Source organism: Ischnura elegans, chromosome 10 (genome assembly GCF_921293095.1).
Source record: "Ischnura elegans chromosome 10, ioIscEleg1.1, whole genome shotgun sequence".
NCBI classification, from domain to species: Eukaryota; Metazoa; Arthropoda; class Insecta; order Odonata; family Coenagrionidae; genus Ischnura; species Ischnura elegans.
In genome coordinates this window covers 26,976,549-26,997,404 of record NC_060255.1, presented here as the reverse complement: position 1 = coordinate 26,997,404, position 20,856 = coordinate 26,976,549, and the positions used below count along the sequence as shown (strand labels likewise).

At 38.5% G+C, this 20,856-nt stretch overlaps 1 protein-coding gene across 1 annotated transcript in view; it reads left to right on the top strand.

The window, feature by feature from the left end:
- Positions 1-95: 95 nt before the first annotated feature.
- LOC124166349 (sodium-coupled neutral amino acid transporter 9-like) overlaps positions 96-20,856 on the top strand; it is a 52,889-nt gene continuing 32,128 nt past the window's right edge. Inside the window, exons 1-4 of the mRNA XM_046543811.1 lie at positions 96-605; positions 3,904-4,017; positions 4,713-4,845; positions 17,616-17,710. Coding sequence (XP_046399767.1) covers positions 487-605; positions 3,904-4,017; positions 4,713-4,845; positions 17,616-17,710 — 461 coding nt within the window. The 5' untranslated portion in view covers positions 96-486. The remainder of the gene's footprint in view (positions 606-3,903; positions 4,018-4,712; positions 4,846-17,615; positions 17,711-20,856) is intronic.

The window sequence follows — 20,856 nt, the reverse complement described above, 5'->3', positions numbered from 1 at the left end:
TTTTACAGCACAAAAATGATTAATAACGGCAGCCATTAATACTCCAGCAGCGCGTCGTCTGCTCGGGTCACATGACTGTCGAAGTTAGCAAAGGAACATGGGTCGACTACGGTCACCGCGGTTGATTCCGTTGATTCTAGAAGTGAGGTCTGCCCGATGGGGCTCGCGGTCCTATCAAAGCTGAGTTAGAAAATGTGGTACACATGCTGCTTAGGGATGCCATTAACAAGTTTCATTGAAAGGCACTAAGATACTGAATCTTAATCAGAAGTAATCGTACTGAGGGGCATTTCTCTTGAGTGCACGAACTTTCTCTTGCTTGGGGCAATACAGTCAAGACAGGGTGTAGAGCATAAAAAACTGAAGCATCGCTTCGACCGGGCATTTAATTTCTCTTCGCTAACTTGAATGTAGCACTTCTTCCGCACAGCCTCTGCATAAATAACGACTAGTTTAAGGTAAATACGAGCGAAGCGGCTACCTGAAATGTGTGACAAACCAGGATCCCAGAAAAAGCGGTGGCGAGACTATTGGGTGGACTCCGGAAGTGAATCACAAGCTCTACTTTCTTCAAATGCCAGCTTGAGAAGCAAAGGGAGCTATGGGTAAATATTTACTTCATTTCATTCAATACAATATATATAATGGTTGATGATCTTCGATTTATGCCTGATGTATTTCATGTACTGCACGGCAGACTGTGATATGTGAGGCGCGCCAAGTTTAACAGAGTTCAAAATAATCTCTTGCTTTGCGATGGTTGTTTCATTGATTATATTGCCGCAGGAATTGAAAATTTTCCATATTGTTAACGTTAATTTTAAATATATTTTGAGAGAGTAATTAAATCCCAACAGAGGTAAAATACGTAATGGAAAATTGTTACCTATGCTAGCCGCGACAAAAAGTAAGACCACTTGCGAGCTATTAAGTACCCTCAGTAAGCTCGATGATATGTTTGACTAAATCGCTTAGAACATGACGCGGCAGTGAAATATTCTCTTCAGCCAGAAAATATGTAATGTCATTATTTTGATTCAAATAGATCCGATTTCAAGACCTATTTTACAATGGAAATAAGATATGCATAAAAACATTTAACCGATTATGAACAGACAAAACTTGACACAAGAAGTGTTTAAATCTAGAATTATAAAGGGTCGTACTCAGATGAATCTTTAATGAATCCGGCCGGTATCGTAAAGAATTTATAACGGGCTTTGGTGGAGAGACAAAAGAAAATTATGTTAACCACCAATATCCTCTACCATGCACGTAAACTAAGTGAATTTCATTGGATCACTTTATTTTTCCTGTGGTTTTGAACATAAAAATGTAACATAGTTTTCAAGCAAAAAGGGCGTTTCAAGATATTAGGCAGCTTATGCGTTCTGCAGGGATACATTTGTCTCACCCAGGAATTTCGTTCGGGGGCGGGGGGGGGGGGGGGTCCAAAACTAGGAGGAAAATATTTTGAAAAACAGGGTACTAAGGAATGGGTTTTAAACTAATTTTAACACTTTTCATAATCGAAAAAACTTCATTTATCAAAGAAATGTTTTGTAAATTCATGATTTTTCAATATTTTGTTTTCTTTTATGAAGGAAAATAATTGTGTTTTTATACTTCGGAGGGGGGGGGGGGAGGGAGGGACCCCCTGGCTACGTCACTGATTTGTCCTCGATGTGATGAATAATTGGAAATGATGGAAGTGGTGTTTGATCTTTTTAAAGTGCTATCTGCCTTCAGCATTCACGCCCCATTTTTTTCAATTGAATGTCCTCAAAATCAGACCTGCATTGAAAAACCTCAGTGTTTATGGTATCGTGATTAAATATAATATCAGGAGTAGACATAGAGTGTGCGATTAGAGGATATTTGATAGGAATGGGGGATAGGATTAGAAATGGTTTGATCTGAATGGAAAAGGACCCAAGAACCTGAACGGGCATAAATATTATCGCCGTTGTAAGAGTACAGATGGATTTTTTTCTATAATTTTGGAATTTATTGAATATGTTAAATACCCCCATTTTATGCCTGGAAGCCACAGCGATGTTAAATTTTTAGCAGAGCCGATTCAGACTTAAACTTATGCTATCACATAATTTTACTAATTGTTTTATTTTATTATTTCTTTCTCGTCAAAATATTTTTCTTGGGGTGAAGTGATGCCAATAGGGAAACTTATTATTTCGTTAAAGATGAAATTTTTAACTGATGGGTAATGAAAAAGTAATGCTCTCTTTTATAGCTATTTAAACTTCGCAGGCATTTGAATTTCCTTGGATATAGTGTGCATTAAAATACCAGATTACGAGCTAATATCATTAGCCGGTAATCGAACCCCCGATCGTTACGTTTCGTTATTTCCTTTGCTGTTTTTCTGCGCCATTCCTCGTTATTTTCTATAAGTACACAGTATTGCATTATTTCCCTTAGTGTCATGGCGTCATAGCAAAAATTTCTTATATTAAGAATGCCGAGTCCTATTCGTATTTACCCGCCCATAAGTTGCCATGATTTATTTAGTAGCAGCATGAGAAGCTGTTCTAATAGCCAGATACAACTGTGCGATTAAATTTCACGAGTAAGACTTTGATATCCCAAAGATGATGCATGTACGATCTCCTGAGAGTGAGAGGTTTTTGAGACTGACTATCGCACTTAGAGCCTCAGAGATAGTCTATAAGATGTAAGTGGTATTTTGTATTGAGTTTTTAAAGTGAGGTAATCCAGCCTTTCATATGGACGTTTTCCTGTTGGTCATATGCTGTTTGCAGTACTGTAGTTAACTTTCTTTCTCTATAGAACCTCCGTAATCATCCAGTCATTAATAGAATGATCACCCGTCGTTTAACTTTATAATTTTCCAAAAAGCCGTAATTTTTTCTTTCGAAAGTTTTTTAGGCGTCAGTAAAAAAAGTAATTGTTGCGGAATAAAAAAAATACTAAAGGACTTGCTATTTTATTCGAATGTGTTGGCTCTTCACAGCATTTAGTAAATCATGTTAATTACCCAAATATATTAATTTCTTAACTATTTAAAACACCGATTCACCGACTTTTTGATATGTAACATAGTTATTAGATTATTCGTCAGAATTAATCATAGATTTTTGAATTGGCTCATGCATTTGTTATTACTTTAAAATTTGGTTTCCGAAAGAAAGTGATAAAAAGTTCTGTTAGGGGCCCCGAACCATTTATCTTAAAGGTGTTTCACTCTCAGACCTCTCGGATCGGATAGTACCAAAAGTTCAGCATCGAGGTCTACAAATTGTTTGTGTGGCCCTGTTGTCACTGCAGGCTGGTTTTTGACTAATTGAAGCGGCTTGGAGGCGGTAACGGCTTTTGCAATCCTAATAACATGCGTATAGGATATTTTTTACGGGTTAATACCGCGTTGACTCATTTTTGCCCTATTTAATCACCGCGGAAGCCTCCGAATCATCATGTGCAAATGTTTTTAGGAAAATTGTTATTCGAAATGTTTGATTGAAGTAACTATTTGAAAGTAATATGAGCACGTAACTTTAAAAACTATTAGGTGTAATTATGCTATACAATAACTAATTCTCGCCCCTTACTCAAAGCCTATATTTAGTGGTGAAATACTATCTTCGAGTACGATCACAAGTTTTAACAACCTCGTCCCAGCTCCAGGACTCGCTTACATCATTCACAAGTTACTACGTCTTTCTTTTCACCATTTCGTGCCAAGAATTCCAATTTTGACCTTGATGTTCAAGGAATATTGTCATGAGTGGTGTGGAGTAACCAATGTTATCAAATATTACACCGAGATCTACCAGCAATGATTTAGAATTTTATGAAAAATATCTATTTCAGAAGAGTATCACAGGGTCATAAATGCGTAATCTTTATTTTTTTTCATTTCAGTGGTCCGGCTGTTATGTTTCCCGATTCCGAAACCAGTGACTATGAAACCTCCACCCCCATTAGACACTCACAGAGTGCAGTCAGTCTTCCAGAAAGATCACATTACAGTTCAAGGTAAATTTCGCTCTCTAAAAACGTCTTTCATGCATGGTCCATTGATCCATGCTCCTGGATATTTCTCTGACCATTGCTGCCAAGCAATTGAAAGTTAATTGAAGTACAACATATATTAAAGGTTAAATGATTCGAACTTCATGGATTCCTCAGAATTGCAGAAGTTAAGGAAAATGGCTTCATAAATTAAATTTTGGATTTGTGGTGCTCAAATAAAAAAGTCTAAGGAAAATTCTATGTTGACTTCATTTATTTATAAATAGACTCTCAAAAAAGTTGCGCCTCTGATAGATGTTAAGGCGATCTAATGCAAGCGAAAAAATTGAAGAAACCTGTACTTAATTTCCTAATTACTATGGGCCTAACTCTTTCTATGGTGAGAGACTTGCAATAAATTGTCTCAAATTCAAAAGGCCTGACTGCAATTTTTTTCTTAAATTCTTGGCGTTAGAACATGTTCTTATATTGCATCCGCATGTGACGGTTAACCCATCCTAAATATAATTTTAATTGCCCATGTCCTTGGACTGACATGTGCAGTAACATGATCCGTGTCGTACATTAAGTTCTGCTATTTGGCTATCGTGAGATCTTTATTTATTCCTCCGTACCCGTGGCCTTTCCACCGCACGTATATGCGTGGAGCGTTTTTGGAAAGCAATTATTACCTCGTTTGATTTTCTTCTATCTTTTAGGAGACCTTACCATTATCGAAACGATCATCGATTCAAAGGCGTGGATGATCTCTCGTCAATACCGATGACATACAATCGATATCAGTACTACAACAAGCTACGGACTTATGCTCCTGATGAGGATTCGACGCTGGTAAGTCCAATGTTAATCGTATGTTTGTCGAAAATTTTCAGATGATTAAAACTAAAATCCGATGGTCAACGGAGATGTAGCGAAAAGATACTTTGCGAAGTACTAAGTTAGATATCTGTAGTGATTTGAAATTAACTCACTCAATGAAATTCAAATATTGCTTACAGTCATTTCGTGAGAGATCAGAGTGAGCCTTAGGTCGGTATGAAGCTATGCGATGAACAGCAGGGGCCGTTTTCAGTGAAAATCCACGGGCCGGGCTATAAAAAATGACTTATCGTCATAATCAATGATTTTTAAGAATGGATTGAAGTAAAGAGAGTATGTTTTAATGGAAAATACTTCGGAAATCCCAAGCACGATTTTTGTTGGCTACCGAGAAGTGACTAAATGACTGCAACCATGAATAATGCGGATAAGTCCTCAAGAAGGCTAGAGAAAAGGAAGAGCACCGAGGATACCAAGGATCAACGAATTCAAGTGAGCGTTGCTTACAAAACACGACTTGCTGTGTAGCAAAATGCTGATTTTTGTGGTGTATTATGTCACACTCGACAATATTTTTTTCCTCCGACTCCGTTATCTTCCACTTTCATCAACCGGTTCCCAATCCAGGGAAGCCAGCAGCTGGCCTGGGCCCACGGTAGAAGCCACGGAAATTTCCATATTCTTTAGTCAGCCACTGAATGTACTGTCTCCCATCGCGAATTAAATTGGTTAACCTACGTCAATCCTCGCGATGCTGAAGGTAGAGACCGAATTTCACGGGAAATGAACTATAGTGAAAGCTGTTAAATGAAATTTACATTCGAGATTATATAATCTGTTGAATTCAAAGCTTTCTATTCTTCCATATTGTAAATACACTATTGGAAGGATGGGGAATAAATTAATCGGTCTGCGCTCATTGTTGCGCAGCTAATATTTTTTTAAACTAATAAGGAGGCGAACGAAGTGACAGCATACATCCAATTTCTATGAGACGGACACATCTTTGTTGTTCCTTGAGGGAAGTACATATTGGGTATTGGGCTATCAACACTAAGAACACTGCTTGCTATCCTAGTGTCTTTGCCCCTCCTGCCCCTCTCAACCTTTTACCGCGGGACTGCCGCTCAGTCCTCACAACAACTCCTTTCGCGTTTAGGATCGCATTACGTAACCTATTCCGGAACATTGGAAAGTTCCTTTTGCTCCCATGCCTGGTATTTTAAGTAGCTCACGAGAATGACTGTCACTACTGACTCGGGATCGAAAAGAATGCAATATTTCGGGTTTCATTCGTCATCTCAGGCGCTTTTCATCGGGCTTCACATAAGAGGCAAACTGATACAGGTCCCCAAGCACCTGCGCTCTGAAACTAGAATTAAAATCAAACGAGAACAAAGGACAATTTTTAGATTTTAAGGGATGATTGTTTCCGAGATAACGAGACGACCTTGAGAGCTGTAGTAAGAATGGTGAGAAAAAGGCTTTTTTTCTACTATGGAGGAGTTACAAATGCTTGGAGCGAGCGAAGAAAATAAATATTGTTTTGGATAGTGGGGTCTTTTGTAAACAAAGAATCAGGGAGAAGATTAAAATAAAGACAAAATTGAAACGAATGGTGGCGTTTACTAAACTTTATTAAAACCTGAACTTAATTCCCACAAAAAATAATTTGATTCATCCCCCACCATTTGAGCCATGGTATTTCTTGGGAAGTTCGGACGAAATTCGCACCTTCCTTACAACACCTAATGCTTCTAAAATTTAAATGAATTCTAACTAAAGAAAGAAATAAATGATTGGGAAAAATGCTGTCAATGAAAAAAACCGCGCGAGAAACGAAATCCGAGAATGTTTTGGGGATAGTAGTACCATTACTGCGAACGGTGATTCGTTGACCTTCATCTACCAAGGCAAATTTGTTTCCGAGGCAACTTCCTAAACGCAAGCAGGCTTCCGGCAGGATGGATTTTCATTGATAACCAGGAGCCGTGCACCTACGTGCTATGCGTATGAAGGTTACATCGGTATCTCTCCCTCGTGCCTTAAATATCACCAGTCAAACAGCGTCCATGAGCAGACCATGAACCGAACTTACAGCCAAGTCGATGGCCACTTGAAAATAGGAGACACTGCGAAGATTTTTTCAGTTTACTATGTGGGCTGTGGCTGAAAGCGAACATATGATAGTCTCGTGGGGTGTTGAGCAAAGTGCATACGTGCCATTGGTCATTTCCGCCCTCTTTGACAAAGTACGCGTCAACAGGGAGGATCCTTTCGTCCACCCCCCCCCCCCCTCGTGAGAACGCGGTCGGGATAGTTTAAATAGCTGGCGATACGTTTTGAGTTTCACGAGTGATTATCATCGAAAAAATAAGCACTTATAGCATATGTATGGAGGATAAATTTTTTGTGAGTGTCCTTCTTTATATGTTTCTGTGTTTTTCTAAGTGTTACCTCATTACCGTTTGTTACGTCACGTATCACAATCCCTGCGGTTGGACATCCTGCCGGGTAGGCACACAGCTTGACACGCTCAAAGAGGAAACATTTAAGTCACTATATTATCATAAAATCCAAGTTTCACTCTTCTCTGGGTACAATTCTTCCGAGTAACGCCGGGTGGCCGGCTAGTTAATATAAAAATAATTAGATGACTTCACATAGAAACACAGAAAAAGGACACTCACAAAATGTTTTTCACAGACGTTTCGGTGGGGTGACCCACCATCTTCAGTGAATGAGAAGGAATTGTCGATGTCCACTGTGGAGGTGGGATGGTGGTTGGAGGGGTAGGCGGAGGTGAGGGGGGAAAGGAGAGGGATTGGCTGGTGATGTTCAGACCGGGCGGTTTGAATGCTTTTTCCCCTCTGATGTGCGCCAATTCACGGGTTCTCACCTCAATGTTGGAGGCATTTTCTGGAAGAATTTCGACGAAGGAAAGGAAAAAGGTCGAAGCAACTATTGTGGGAGGCGGTGTGTTGGGGAACAGGCTCAACGAATGGAGAGAACTTGGTGGAGTGGCGGTGGTTGTTCATTCGGATATAGAGACTGACGTGGTGCATTCTTCAATGTTGTAGGCAGGGCAGAAATTGCAGGATAGTGTGTATACGACATTAGAGGATGTGTAGCAGGGAGATGAGGAAGATTTATTGATGACTGGTGGGGAGGTGGAGCGAAATAAGAAGCAGCACTTGCATCTTAGGCCGTTGCAAGCTGAGGAGGAAGAAGAAGAGGGGGCAGTACGGGTGGATCGGAATATGTTGCGCAGGTTGGGTGCCTTTCTTTATGCGATAGAAGGGAAGGGAGTACACTGGAAGTACTGTGGTTTGGTGGAAAATTGAAATTGCCGCAATTGGTGCCACCAACAGATCCATTACGCCCATTAGTTTCTGGAATGGGAAATACAAAGGACAGTACTTAGTCTCATTTTTTTTACTTTTCCACCAGCACAACATAATCCAGAAGATACGCCTTACGCATAAGATCTTAACGCCTTACAATATTGACAAATGATTTTCATTTCCCCTACTGCTACTGGTTTATCGGAACAATAATCTACAATCCGAACGTAGTTGAATACTACTCGTTCCAGGATCAGAGGAGGACTGCGTTGTAATCGATTACTATTTTCATAGTGTGGAGCTCGCTATTGCTGTGTTTGATGTTTACGAACTCGTTGCATTCTAAGCCTATCCGATTCAATTTCCGTCACTCAATAACGAAATGCTGCTATATCGATACGACTATTATCATTATTGTATGTCTCTCGCTGGCCATCGGTACGGTTAGCACGTAAGGTAGCTCGTCGCACTTTTGATTGAATTCAACGACCTAAGTGTGGTCGTCATCTTCTTAGCACAGTAAATAATCAAAGAAAAGAAAGTTCTATAGCACTTAGCGGGAAATTGTGTTGCTATGTCAAACTACATAAACGTTTTTGTCTTGACATCTACATATATAAAAGAGGATGTCTGTTTGTCTGTCCGCCACGCGTTTCCATATGGCTGGCGGATTACGGCCAAAGTTAGTACGTTGGTGCATCGCATGCTCCTGAACCCCGTAGTGCTACTTTCGGCTGGGTCCGACGTGTCCTTTGGATCGTTTTCTCATTACCGAACCCTGCAACAGTGGCGGTTTGCCCATACGGACTCTCGGACGCCGCCCCTCCCAAATATTTGAAAAAGTAAAAAAAATAAATATCCATTAATTTATAATTATACATCTGATTAATCAAAGCGTTTTTTCAGTCCCATACATCGAAAGTGTTGGAAAAACACGAAAAGAAATAGCGCGAGAAGTTCGTATTTGTAGCCGTGGGGCGCTGGCCAGAACGTCCAAATCCATCCCCATGCAGTTATATGGAGAGTGGTAGTGGTGGGGGCCGCTGGTGCTATGACGCGTCTAACGTTGTGTCTTATGGAAGTCTTGGGACGTCGTCCGAAAATGCGCAGAGCGACAAGTGAGTTGACATCGCTGCGCAGGCCGGCGGGCGTATAATCTGGCGTCTACTTGGTGCTGCCACAGAAAAGGGGCGTACGGAATCAGAATGGTCACTGTACTGGGTGTAGTTATACGATTTTAATTTTTAATTACTGGTAGGTATTGCTACAGTAAATAAATTTTCCCATTATGCTTGCGTTTTTTGGTGCTTGAATTCCGGAACACATAAAATCCAACCAGTTAAAGGCCGTATTGACGAAGGAAAACTATTCTCTAGTATTTGACACAGTTCTGTTATGATTACGAATTTCAAGAACCTTGGGGAAACTAATATTATAATATTTAGGCCTTAACAATGTATTCATATCTTCCCGATGATTAGAAATGCGGTACCTTTTTTTCAGATAAATTTATCAAAAGACCTGCAGTATTAGGAAAAATCAGCTAACATTCCCCACTGATTTATAATTTAAGAAATAGTTGCGTGCGTGAAAGGGTGAAGGATTAAATATAATTTAAATCGTTAAGCGCGACTTTAAATAGAGTCATTCAATTAATGTCATGAAGTGCCGCGTACAATGCACCTTTTGTGTGTAGGTTCATCATTTTTCTAGCCGTCCTTGTTGTATTAGTTCATGTTCACCTAATTCCTCCGCGGCAGAGCGGTAGCTGTCTGACGGAAAATGCCCACTTGGGTCTGATTTATGTGGCCTCGAAGAGTTCATATCAATGCGGAAATCCTTACAGCTCCCATCTGTGGCTCAGTCGAGTCGTCTTCTTTTACGATCTAGAACTTATTTTCTATTATATCATGGCAATGATTTCGAAGACACGGTTATTCCAAATGCGACCCGTTGGCGTCTCGTGTGTTTACCACATATGAATCTTAGACTCAAGGAGATGGTCCGTGACGTCCTTTGTTTGCTTGAATGCCTTTGCTGACCTTAAATTCGTCCCTCAGCTGAATCAGCATTAGTGGACCACGACTTCTAACTCCCTTGAGTCTTCCTTATAGTAACGGCAAGACTCTCGGAAAGAACGGAGTGAAATGAGTTCAGACATCATTTTTGAGGGGTTAACTGTGCTTAATTGCCGATTAAGAAGTTTCTTAGTGCTGTGTGTACATTCAAGAAGACAATTTTGAATTAATCAACAGTGCTCGTTTTTTTAAGGGAAATATAGGGAAAAATTGTCCCAATTCTGTGTCCAGGCACCTTGTTCTTTTTGTTCGTATTTTTCGTCGGCCTATTTTGTGTCGTCCCTTGTTTATTTATAGACTATTGCCCTTGCCATGTGTTTAATCAGAAAGAAATTGTTGTCCAGCGCTGATTTCAACGAACGTGTAATTGATCACTTTGCTGGACAGAATGAAAGAAGGATGGACTTTTGCAATATAACGAAAGGCCTGTGAGTATTTCATATTTTGTTTAAAATGTGTGAGAAATGTTTAATTGTTGATTTTAAATCATACTTTATTCAAAAAGCAACGCGAACACCGCCATCAAAGTTTACATCTGCAATAGCAAAGCGCGCGCATTCTAGTAGTGTTTGTTGCCTAGTGGAAGTCAGTGACACTCTCCTCCCTCCTCAGGTGTTACAAGTGTCATTGCTACCTAAATCATTGCAAATGTTGAATAGATTTGACAAATAACGCATTATGATTGAAAAACGAACACCATAAGTGTATTGCGGGCATATCCGCACGAAGAATGTAGGCGCTAAAACCTAAAGTTACGTATTTTCGTTTGTATTTGCAAAATATCGCAGCAAATATATTTTTAGTCTTCAAGATCATTGATCAGTATCATCGAGAGTCCGGACTAAGCCGATCCGTATGACCGAGAGTCTACTGTATTTAGTATTTATTAATCAAGCTTTATTAGGAAAACTAGGTATTTTTGTTGAAAAAAACGGAACGTATGGCATCACAGAATTTAATTCCTAGATTGCCGTAAAAACTTAATAAAATACACGAAATATTAAAAAATTATGACCCCCCGGTGGAGTGCGCCCCCTCTAGCATTTGACTCACGAGCCGCCACTGCCCTGCAAGTGAGCTCAGCGCCACATAGCATATAAGAGAAAGTATAAAATTTCATTCTCGCGATCATCCATTTAGACATTAACTCGTACGGGTTAATATACCGGGTAAACATACCTTAAAATTCGTTTGCCGAGGTCTCACGTCAACTATTCTTTAATACCTACATAATTACACTTTAAATATTTAGTCAGCTTCCACTTAAAAATTTTTAATACCACCGGTTTCGCTTATTACGTAATCATCCAGTGAATGCTGTAAAAAGAGTATCCAATAGTACTAAAGATTTAGGAGTGGAAGTTGCCTGTATTTTTCAAATGCAGATATGCATCGCTTCCACACCATAAATTCTGAAAAATCAATTTATGTGTTTACGCAATACATCTATTTCATATCCTTCATCGCCTGCCCCACATATCTTATCTCATCCTTTCTTTTGCCGTTCAAACCTTCCAATTGTCCTTCGCATATTGTCTTCATGAGTGCATCATGTCTCATGATGTGGCCCGTGGAGTACTGTGAGAAGTACATCTTTCGCATTTTTCTTGAAAATGACACATTTCCTTCGTGAGTATGTGCATCCGTTGCGAAACAGACCCTTGTGTTCGCTCGGTTGCGAGTGAGGCTCTTTATCATCGCTCTTATCCTCCCTACACGTCCCCAACCAAGGAGGACCCGTCCTCCATCCCCATGTCCTCTGCAATCTCAAGAAGCGCACGTGCGTGCCCAAGTCTCAGGACCCAGTGGTAAATTCATGGTGGGTGGAGGGGTAGGGGAGCTAAATTTTCCCCTATTGAGTAAAAACTTGCACTGGATAATTCGAAAATTTTGCAGGGTACCACTTCGTACAAGAATTAATTTATATTTTCCGGTCACTTAACTTACTATAACGATTTGAAACACAAATAAGTTAGAAAGATGGCATTTATCACGCTTTATGGCAAGGTTCTTTGCGGCGTGCGGCCGGCCAGCTAATTTCTTGCAGCCCCTATAGGCTACGCAATATGAAATATATGTCGAAACACTTGTAAAAAATATAAAATATCAAAAATCACATTGGTTAATTGAATTTTTTAACCAATAAAGTTTATTGCACTTTGAAATCATATGTTTTTAAAAATTTTATTGATGTGGTGGTTAAGTGACGTGGAGTATTGTGGCCCTCCGTACGATATGAAATCGATTATTGCCCCTTGCATTAAATAAGGTTGAAGACCCCTGCTTTAGGGTCTTGTGAGACCAGCTCTCCGATATTTTTCAGTATCTCCCAGCTCCTCCCAATTTTCTCTCTCTCAGGGTGAATCTCTCTCGTATTTTGGATGTAGGGTGACCAACTATCCCGTATTTTCCAGGATTTGGATTTCTTCGGTATTTGACCCTATTTTAACTGTATCCTGAACCCTCTATTTTCTAGCTTATTTTTCGTCAAACAAAATCACTCGGTTTCAGTTACATAATTTTGCGCACACGGTCGAAATTCGTTCAAATTGTCGAGAGCGGACGCAATTTATTCTGTGTAAATTTAACGCGTTTAAATCTCCTTGTATAGTATACTAATGAACGCGTGCATTCTGTCCTTTGTTTTTTGTTTTATCCTACAATTGGTTCTTTGTCGCAATTTGGTTTAAATGATGGCACACGACAGTCTGAGGAAATTGGAAAACGTACTCAAGTCTACTTAAAGTGTAAAATAAATCTCCTTTAAATATTTTTTTTTTCAAACACAGTAATGATTTTCTATTTTCATTAAAATTTGCCGTATTCTAATTCGCCTTCATTTTTTGAAGAGTACCTACATAAAAATGTCTCTTATTTTTGATCAAGACTATAAAAATCTCCCTAATTTTATTCAAAAATAGTTGCTTCCCAAATATTGTACTTTACCATGCCGTTTGCTGAAGAATCTACGGCTATGGATATATTTTACAATAATTATTAATTCATTAATTTAAACTTAAATATTCTTTATAAATGCAGTTTAAAAATCATCTTATTTTTCTTTAAATGAGATAAAAATTTTTGGCCCTCGGTATGTTGATATTATTTATTTCTTGACGTATGCCAACGTATTTTAATGGACACGGCTTTAGCTTTGTTTTTTTTCGCAGAAGTAACATTTATTGATATGGTGATAAATTTAGTGAAGCGACATGAAAACATGAACTAAGAAGGAGGACCAAAATTAAAATTTTCACTCCGTCAAATCTCAAACGAAGGCCTTTTGTAGATTTCCACGTCGCGTTAGGTTATCTAGAAAGTAAAATTCAACGTATTTGAAAATTTAAACACAAAATATTTCCAACCTGGTAACCTATGCCGTCACTTCGTGAATATAATCGTAGAATCCATTTATGAATACACGGTGTATTTCTATTTCTTCTTACATTATCAATCTGCTATCGTCTCCCTCTAACCAGTATATGAATACTATCAACAACTTTGTTTTGAGAGACGGATTGAAGGAATCCGATTAAGTGGAGTCGAAATTACAAGGGGTGGTCTGAACGAAAATGTTTTTCTTCGGTGTAGTATAATTTCCAATATTACATGAAAAACATCGGAAATAAATTCATGACTACGAGAGATTGATGATTTCGTATTATTATTCGTATAAATGGTAGATGTACTGAACAAACTATATTCTTGAAGCGAAATAAGTAACAACTTCCCACAAGCTTTAGTGCCTCAGATGATTTTTCATTGATTTTTTTCATATTTTAAAGTTTACGTCGTAACGTATTTAATTTACCACATTCAGTCACGTCAAATTTAATTTGTATAGGGATAATTATGTCGACGGGAAGAATCATACGTAAGTTGTCAATAAATGCAAAATAATCCACAGGTCCCTAATTTCGAAGTAAGAAAAATTCGCCATATAATTAATAATCTATGCCTTTCCTCCTCCTCCAGCAAAATGATGAAGTTTCCGAGAATTATCAGTATTTCCTTTCTCGGCTGGATGGTTAAATGACCCCTCACACAAATAGCTGGTAGTGTCATGGTCATCGTGAACTCTCCGTTGGCAGCTTTGATGGGTCACCAGCAAAAAATGGCGACGGCGCGACGCTTCGTTTTCAGCCTCGCATTTCGTATCCGAGATTAACACATGGAACTGCTTCAGAGAACAATGAACAAGTAACTTTAGAGGACGGACTTCCACTCCCGCTCAACCGTTTCGATTTCTTGACGTGAAGCTTGCTCGAAACTTACATTAATGTAGTGAGATGATCAGCATGTAAAGAATAGGGAATATTCGCCTTTCTCTCAAATATGAAACTCTTACCTAGCTGATGGGAAACGTTCATAAGTGAGACCCAGGCGATTTCTGACGGGTACTATCGTTATCAATAATATACAGACACCCATGAGTCCCACTTAACTGATGGGGCCGGGCCAGGTAGGCGAAAACTTGGAAGGTTGGCACATGAAGCAACCTGCATCCTTTGCTTTCACTGCACCAAGAACCGACGAGGACGGACACGACCGTGCTACCGAAGCTGTAGTGAAACTCCCGGAGCAAAACCCTGGCGGAATTAAGATTTGCGGATGGAATGCACAGAGGAAACTCATGTCCACGCAGACATGGGGCCAGCGGAGTGTTTTCTTTCGGGCTTAGAGGCGAGGTTTTTCCTCTCTTTAGATTTATATTTAGACTCACCGTTTACGTCTCACAAATACGTGGCTCCGTAGCCGATTAAGTTCATTCTGTGCGGTAGTTGCGGTGAAGTAATCATACTTCTTTCATTTTTAAAAGAGGTATTCCTAACTTCAACATAATATATTCTGGTGACTCAAGAAAAAAATAATACTGAATTTTTTACACAACTGGCATTATTAGAATGATGATGGAATACAATTAATAATTATGCACTGCACTCGTGACAGAAATAATGTCACCCATATCTTCAAACTTTTTAATCAGGCTCGACCGTGATTTTGCTGTGACGTGTTTAGGATGGGTCTGCTTTGGTGCCGTGAAGGCAAATGTTGCAGGTTACTTTATGTATCTACCTTCTAAGTGTCCATCCATCCGACCCCACCAGTTAAGTGGGACTCGTGGGTGTAAACACATTATTGAAAACAATAGTCCCTATTCTAAGTAGGTACTCTGCATATTTCAACGTGATAGCTTAAGTTTTTAATAAGTAATAACAGTTTATTAAAATAAAATATGGCCGATTTAGAGGGTATGATGCGCCTTCTTAAACCTGAATCACATTATAGTGTCAGGGAAAGAGATTGATTTAAAAAAATTAGAATTTTCCGTATTTTTTCTATGAAGCAGGAATAACTGCCATTGGTATTCAAATATAAAAAAAAAACAATTTTTTTCTTTTTCTAAGTTTGAAATTAGATTAAAATGACGCTTCTATGAATTGAACGCCTAGTTTGAAAATCGTGCGCAGAAATGGAATATGCGGACCTTAGTTTCTTTTCAACCAACATATATCGTATTTGGTGCCCCCCCCCCCCCGTGGTGCCTTTAGGGTCCGCATGCTCCACTTGCAGAATGAATCGTCGAAGCTCTCCTTACACACGAAGGAATGGAAAATTTAGAAGTAACCTCGATCCATTTTTTTCCTGTTCTGTCTGTTATGTGGTGACCATCTTCTCATTTACTCCTAAAAAGTCGTCTGTACGAGAATGGTCAATTTTTAATCTCATTGGGGCGACCCAGTTCTCTCTTAAAAGCCTTGATGTGAATCTCGACGGAGAGACAAATCTCCGGAGTTAATTAAGTATGCCTTTAGAGTCACTGTGGTCGTTTTAAAACTCGAAATAGATGACTGAACTAATATATGCATTTCTGCCACACAAGGGTTGCAGAAATGTAACACCACGGAGTCGATATTACTCCACAATTAGGTATAAAAATATCTTGCAACCCAAGCTACGGATGTTATAAGCGATTTTTTACCCTGCTTAGGGGCAAACTGTTTCACCCTGACCTTGCAGCTTTTTAGTTAATGGTAAATGAGATATTGATAAATCCCATTCAAAGTTTCACCATACAATAGTAGGGTACTTAATCTGCCGTACGTAATTAGGAAAACAATACATATTTCAAACGCATTGCAGGATTGATGTAATTAATTTTCGAAAGAACTGCCCTTTAAACTACGATTTAGAGTAAAGTATCATTTTGTTAAAAAAAAACAGCTTTTTAAAACACTTTCTCAGCATTAGGGTGACTTTTAATTCCTTTAATTGTGACACAAATTTCGGTTTAGAACTAAAGGAAATATACTGATGAATTTGTTCCAGGCTTGCCATTGTCCATTTCTGACATTTCTCCAAGACATTCATAATTCATGATGAAAGTAAATGAGCTCAAACTTTTTCGAAACCGTATCTCGATGTCTTAAAAGCAAGGAAGAAAGACGAAGCAAGAATATACCAGCGAACCGAATATTTCAGATGTCGAAGTGAGGTTAGTTGGGTTAAGCAAGTGATGCCACTCGAAAAATACCCCAAAACTCATGACAACGTAAAGAGAAGTAGTCTGTTATTCAGAGATGCGCTCCCTTATTCTCTCGCGCGGTTTTCCAGGGACATATTTCGTTCGATTTAGTTTTCTTTCACTTCATGGCAGCAAAGTTCATGACCTCAAAATGTGATTTAAGTCGCGCCTCGAGTCTAGGGCGTCGTCATGTAGAAAAAGAAGTGGGCGTAAGGAACCTGGTTTTTAAAGCAAGTCTCCTTCTTTCACGCATGCGGTGAAAAAACAACGGCGGATACAACACAGAATTTCGGGGTCAATAAAAATAAAGGAAAAATTTGTCGTAATTCGTCCACTCATCTAGAGAAGAAAAAAAGAGGCATTTTTTCTACCTCAGCAATTCTTTTGAATGGCTAGGAATTCTTCCAGCGAAATATCGCGCATGATGAATGCTATACTTTATGCCTGCATTTAATGTCACATTTACATCAAATTATAATTTTCCTCCATACTCTCGCGATTCTCAACGAGGGGTAAATATTGTACAACCATGGTAATTTATCTTAACCTATTTGGGCTCCAAGCGGTTGACATTTTTCTGATTAATGGCAACGCATTTCGGACAATATTTGGATTTTTCCTCGGTTGTCATTATAGTAATTCCAGTGTTAAATTAACCAAAACTTCTAACATGAAATGAATCTTAAAATTTTCATGTGTATGGTTACACCAAATAACGTTTTCTTTAGTCAAGTCAAGTTGATTTTATTCTTCTGGCTCTTAACTCAATTTTATTGCACCACTGAATAGAAAATTTCTCAAATAATGATATGACTTAATTCTTCTCTATTTCAGCAATTGCCAGACCATGTACTTCCTGAATGTTTTTTCGTGCCATACATCCCCGGGACGAGCCATACCGGTGGGAAACAGAGCAGCGTCATTACAATGTGAGTGAACAGTGATAGAATTTCAAAATGACCTATTGCTCTAGACACCGACTAGAAGTTCATTGTATTCCAAGCTACGGAAAACGTTGACTTGTTAGAATAATTTTAATGGGAGGTTAAATCAAAGGATTAAACCCCCCTCCCCCACACGAGGAATACTGAGAGGCAACTACTTGGGGCAAGTGAAGAAAGATACCGGAAAGAAGAACCATTAGGGAGTAGTATAATTTAATGTAGTATAAGTAATAAAATAGCTAGACAGACAGGGAAATAAAAACAATGCGAAGATGAAAAACAAAGTCTCTATAAGCATGAATAATTCTGGCTGACAAACCGACTGGAAATAAATTTTGTGGAGTTTAGTTACAAGAGCATTAATGGAAGAATGGAAGTAGGAGACATTCTGAAAAATTGCTGAATATATTCGTTAGAACAATTTTAATAAATTGGTACAGACTGGTACATAATGTAGTTGTAACATAGAACAGCGAAGAAAATTTTTCGAGGTTGACGAGAATTTTATCTACGCAAACAGTTTATATTCATCCAAGGATAGTTTCACTGTACCCTCACTTCTCAAATTATTACCACGCCCATGCATCCCTCAGACAATATGTTGGTAGGTGAAAACTACGAAGTATCGAAAGTGGCATGGAAATGTAGCGTACAACATTTAAGCGAGTCAAAACACGTCTACAGAAGCGTATGAGCTACCCTCCCACCATATGCTAACGATCGATAGCGCAAACGGAATTAAACACCTATTTTATGATGATCAAACACTTCTCATCCACTATATTTAGCTTCAGTTTTTAATCCACCTGATGCACTCATTTCGTTTTAATAAAACAGTTTCATCGATTATTATCGCTTTGGAAGTTAACTGCTCAAGCGAATCAGATCTATGCATCATGCCTGCCTTCAGGCTGCCAGGTATTTCCAAGTGAATGTGAGAGTTTGCGTCATCTCTTTATTCGAGTCCTCATTCAAGGTCAAGGGCGTCATACGCTGTTTATGAGGACGCGTTGCGTTCGCACAACCGGCCGTATTTTGTTTTTTTTTCAATACTCCATTATAAGTTTAAGACTTAAATTATCATCCGGAATATTTCATGATATAAAGAGTTCGCCCTGGGAAACTTCCATCTATCTAATAGTAATAAATAAAATGCAAGGGAAAGCTTCGCGATTTGTCAAAAACTGCTTTGACCGAACAGGGAGCATCACACACCGTCTACAGAAAGTGGATAGGGAGCCACTAGAGACACGGAAGCTACGTGTTAGCCTTCGATTGCTTGAGCAATTAAGAACGGATATCTTTCAGAGCGACACGTAGAACATTATATTAGAAGCGCACTTATTATTTCAGGTTCAACAGAGACGATAAAATAAGAAAGATATTTTCCGAGGGCATAGGTATAGGAATTCGTTTTCATCCGAACAATAAAGACTGCAGTAAATGCTAGGTTGAAGTTTGACAGCCAAATAACTAAGCACCCTTAAATATTTTTATTTCATCTTAAAGGGCAGTATTCACCTTCAGTCATAAGTCATTATCTTCAGCTTAAATGATAGTGTCCTTACACCTTCCGCAATGCGCCGATTTAGGCGGCTTGCGGGGTAGTATGAAGATGCATATTTTTAATGGAAAAAAATTTTCCCCTAAAGAAACATGAGGCAACATTTGAAAAGCATTGGAGATAAAGGGAATTGCAGATATAAAATACAACCCCAGAAAATTTCAGGATGTCGTTGTAAGTTTTGAAGTAATACTACAGGATAAAAGAACAGTCGAGACGGAGAGATGCGCTTACGATGACTGTAGTTCTTGCATTACAACCGAAGATAGTTTAACTTCTTGCTTTTCTCGCCAAAAGGATGATCTTCATTGAACCGATAACTGTCTTATCAATCTAATAATACCATCAGATGATAAAATGAAACGGGAGCATACTTTGAGCCCCATTATCATTTGAAATCCTATTTCGTAGCGCACAGTATTTATGAAAAGGGAAAATAAGCTTTTAGGGAAATAATTCGAATGTCGGCCTGACGCTAGCATAAGATATATGAAACTAAAAATCCGAAATTATTATTTTCTATATTTATGGATTAAAAATTTAGAAGATAAGGCGTATAAATAACATATTCAGGATACCTTGATATTTCCAAATCAATTTTTAAATAGGCTTTCCTCCTTACGCATTTTCATGAAGCCGTTTGGGGTACATGCGAATGGTAACGATATAAGTTCAGAGAATACCTAACGGACAAAGCTGCTCCAGTTGATATGAGAGGTTAATGAATTAAATTCTTCACAACTTGCGGTCAACATGATACGATGATGCGGGAACTTCGAACAATCGAATAACCATTTTTCACTTCAGTTTCATGCTAATGAAATAACACGACGGATAAGAATAAAATAAAATGGAAAAAGATTCGGCAATAAAATAATATCACCAACTTTCTGGTAATATTTCTTTGATAATCGGAGTTTCAGGAAGAGGAGGAAGTGACGACAAGTTATTGTAAAAAGGAAGCGAAAGGAATTTTTGACCATTGTTCGTTTTTGAGACATTATACACTTGTATGCATGATTTTTATGGGATTATTTTCCCTATGATCCTTATTTTCGCGGACCTGATGAGTGTAGAGGATTTAATGGGTTAATAAATAGCCCTATTTAGTGATTTATTTACTAATTGCGTCCGATAAGTTTTTTGAATCGGAAAATATATTTACATCCACTCTATGTAAATATTAGAACATATTTTCCATATATAGGTTCTCATGCATATATTTCCATAGTATTCTTATATGATTTATTTATTTTTTAAGCGCTGGGCGGTCTTAGGAACCGAAAAATAATTTTGTTAAACTAATCGCCTTATTTTTAGGAATTTAAGTCGGATGCTGTCCTTTTTTCGTGAAATTTGACCTTCGATCAGAAGCTTCCAGAGAGTTCGTGAAAGATCAAGGCCTTGCTCTAAAATTCACGCTTGAAGGCACGCTTCAAGAGAATTCTAAAAATGTTGACAATTTGGCCTCAATTTTTCAATTTTGAGGGCAACTAACATGCGCCAAATGCGAATAAAATATTGTGCAGATCTTTGACCTGTTTAACCTAAATAATGAATGAACAAA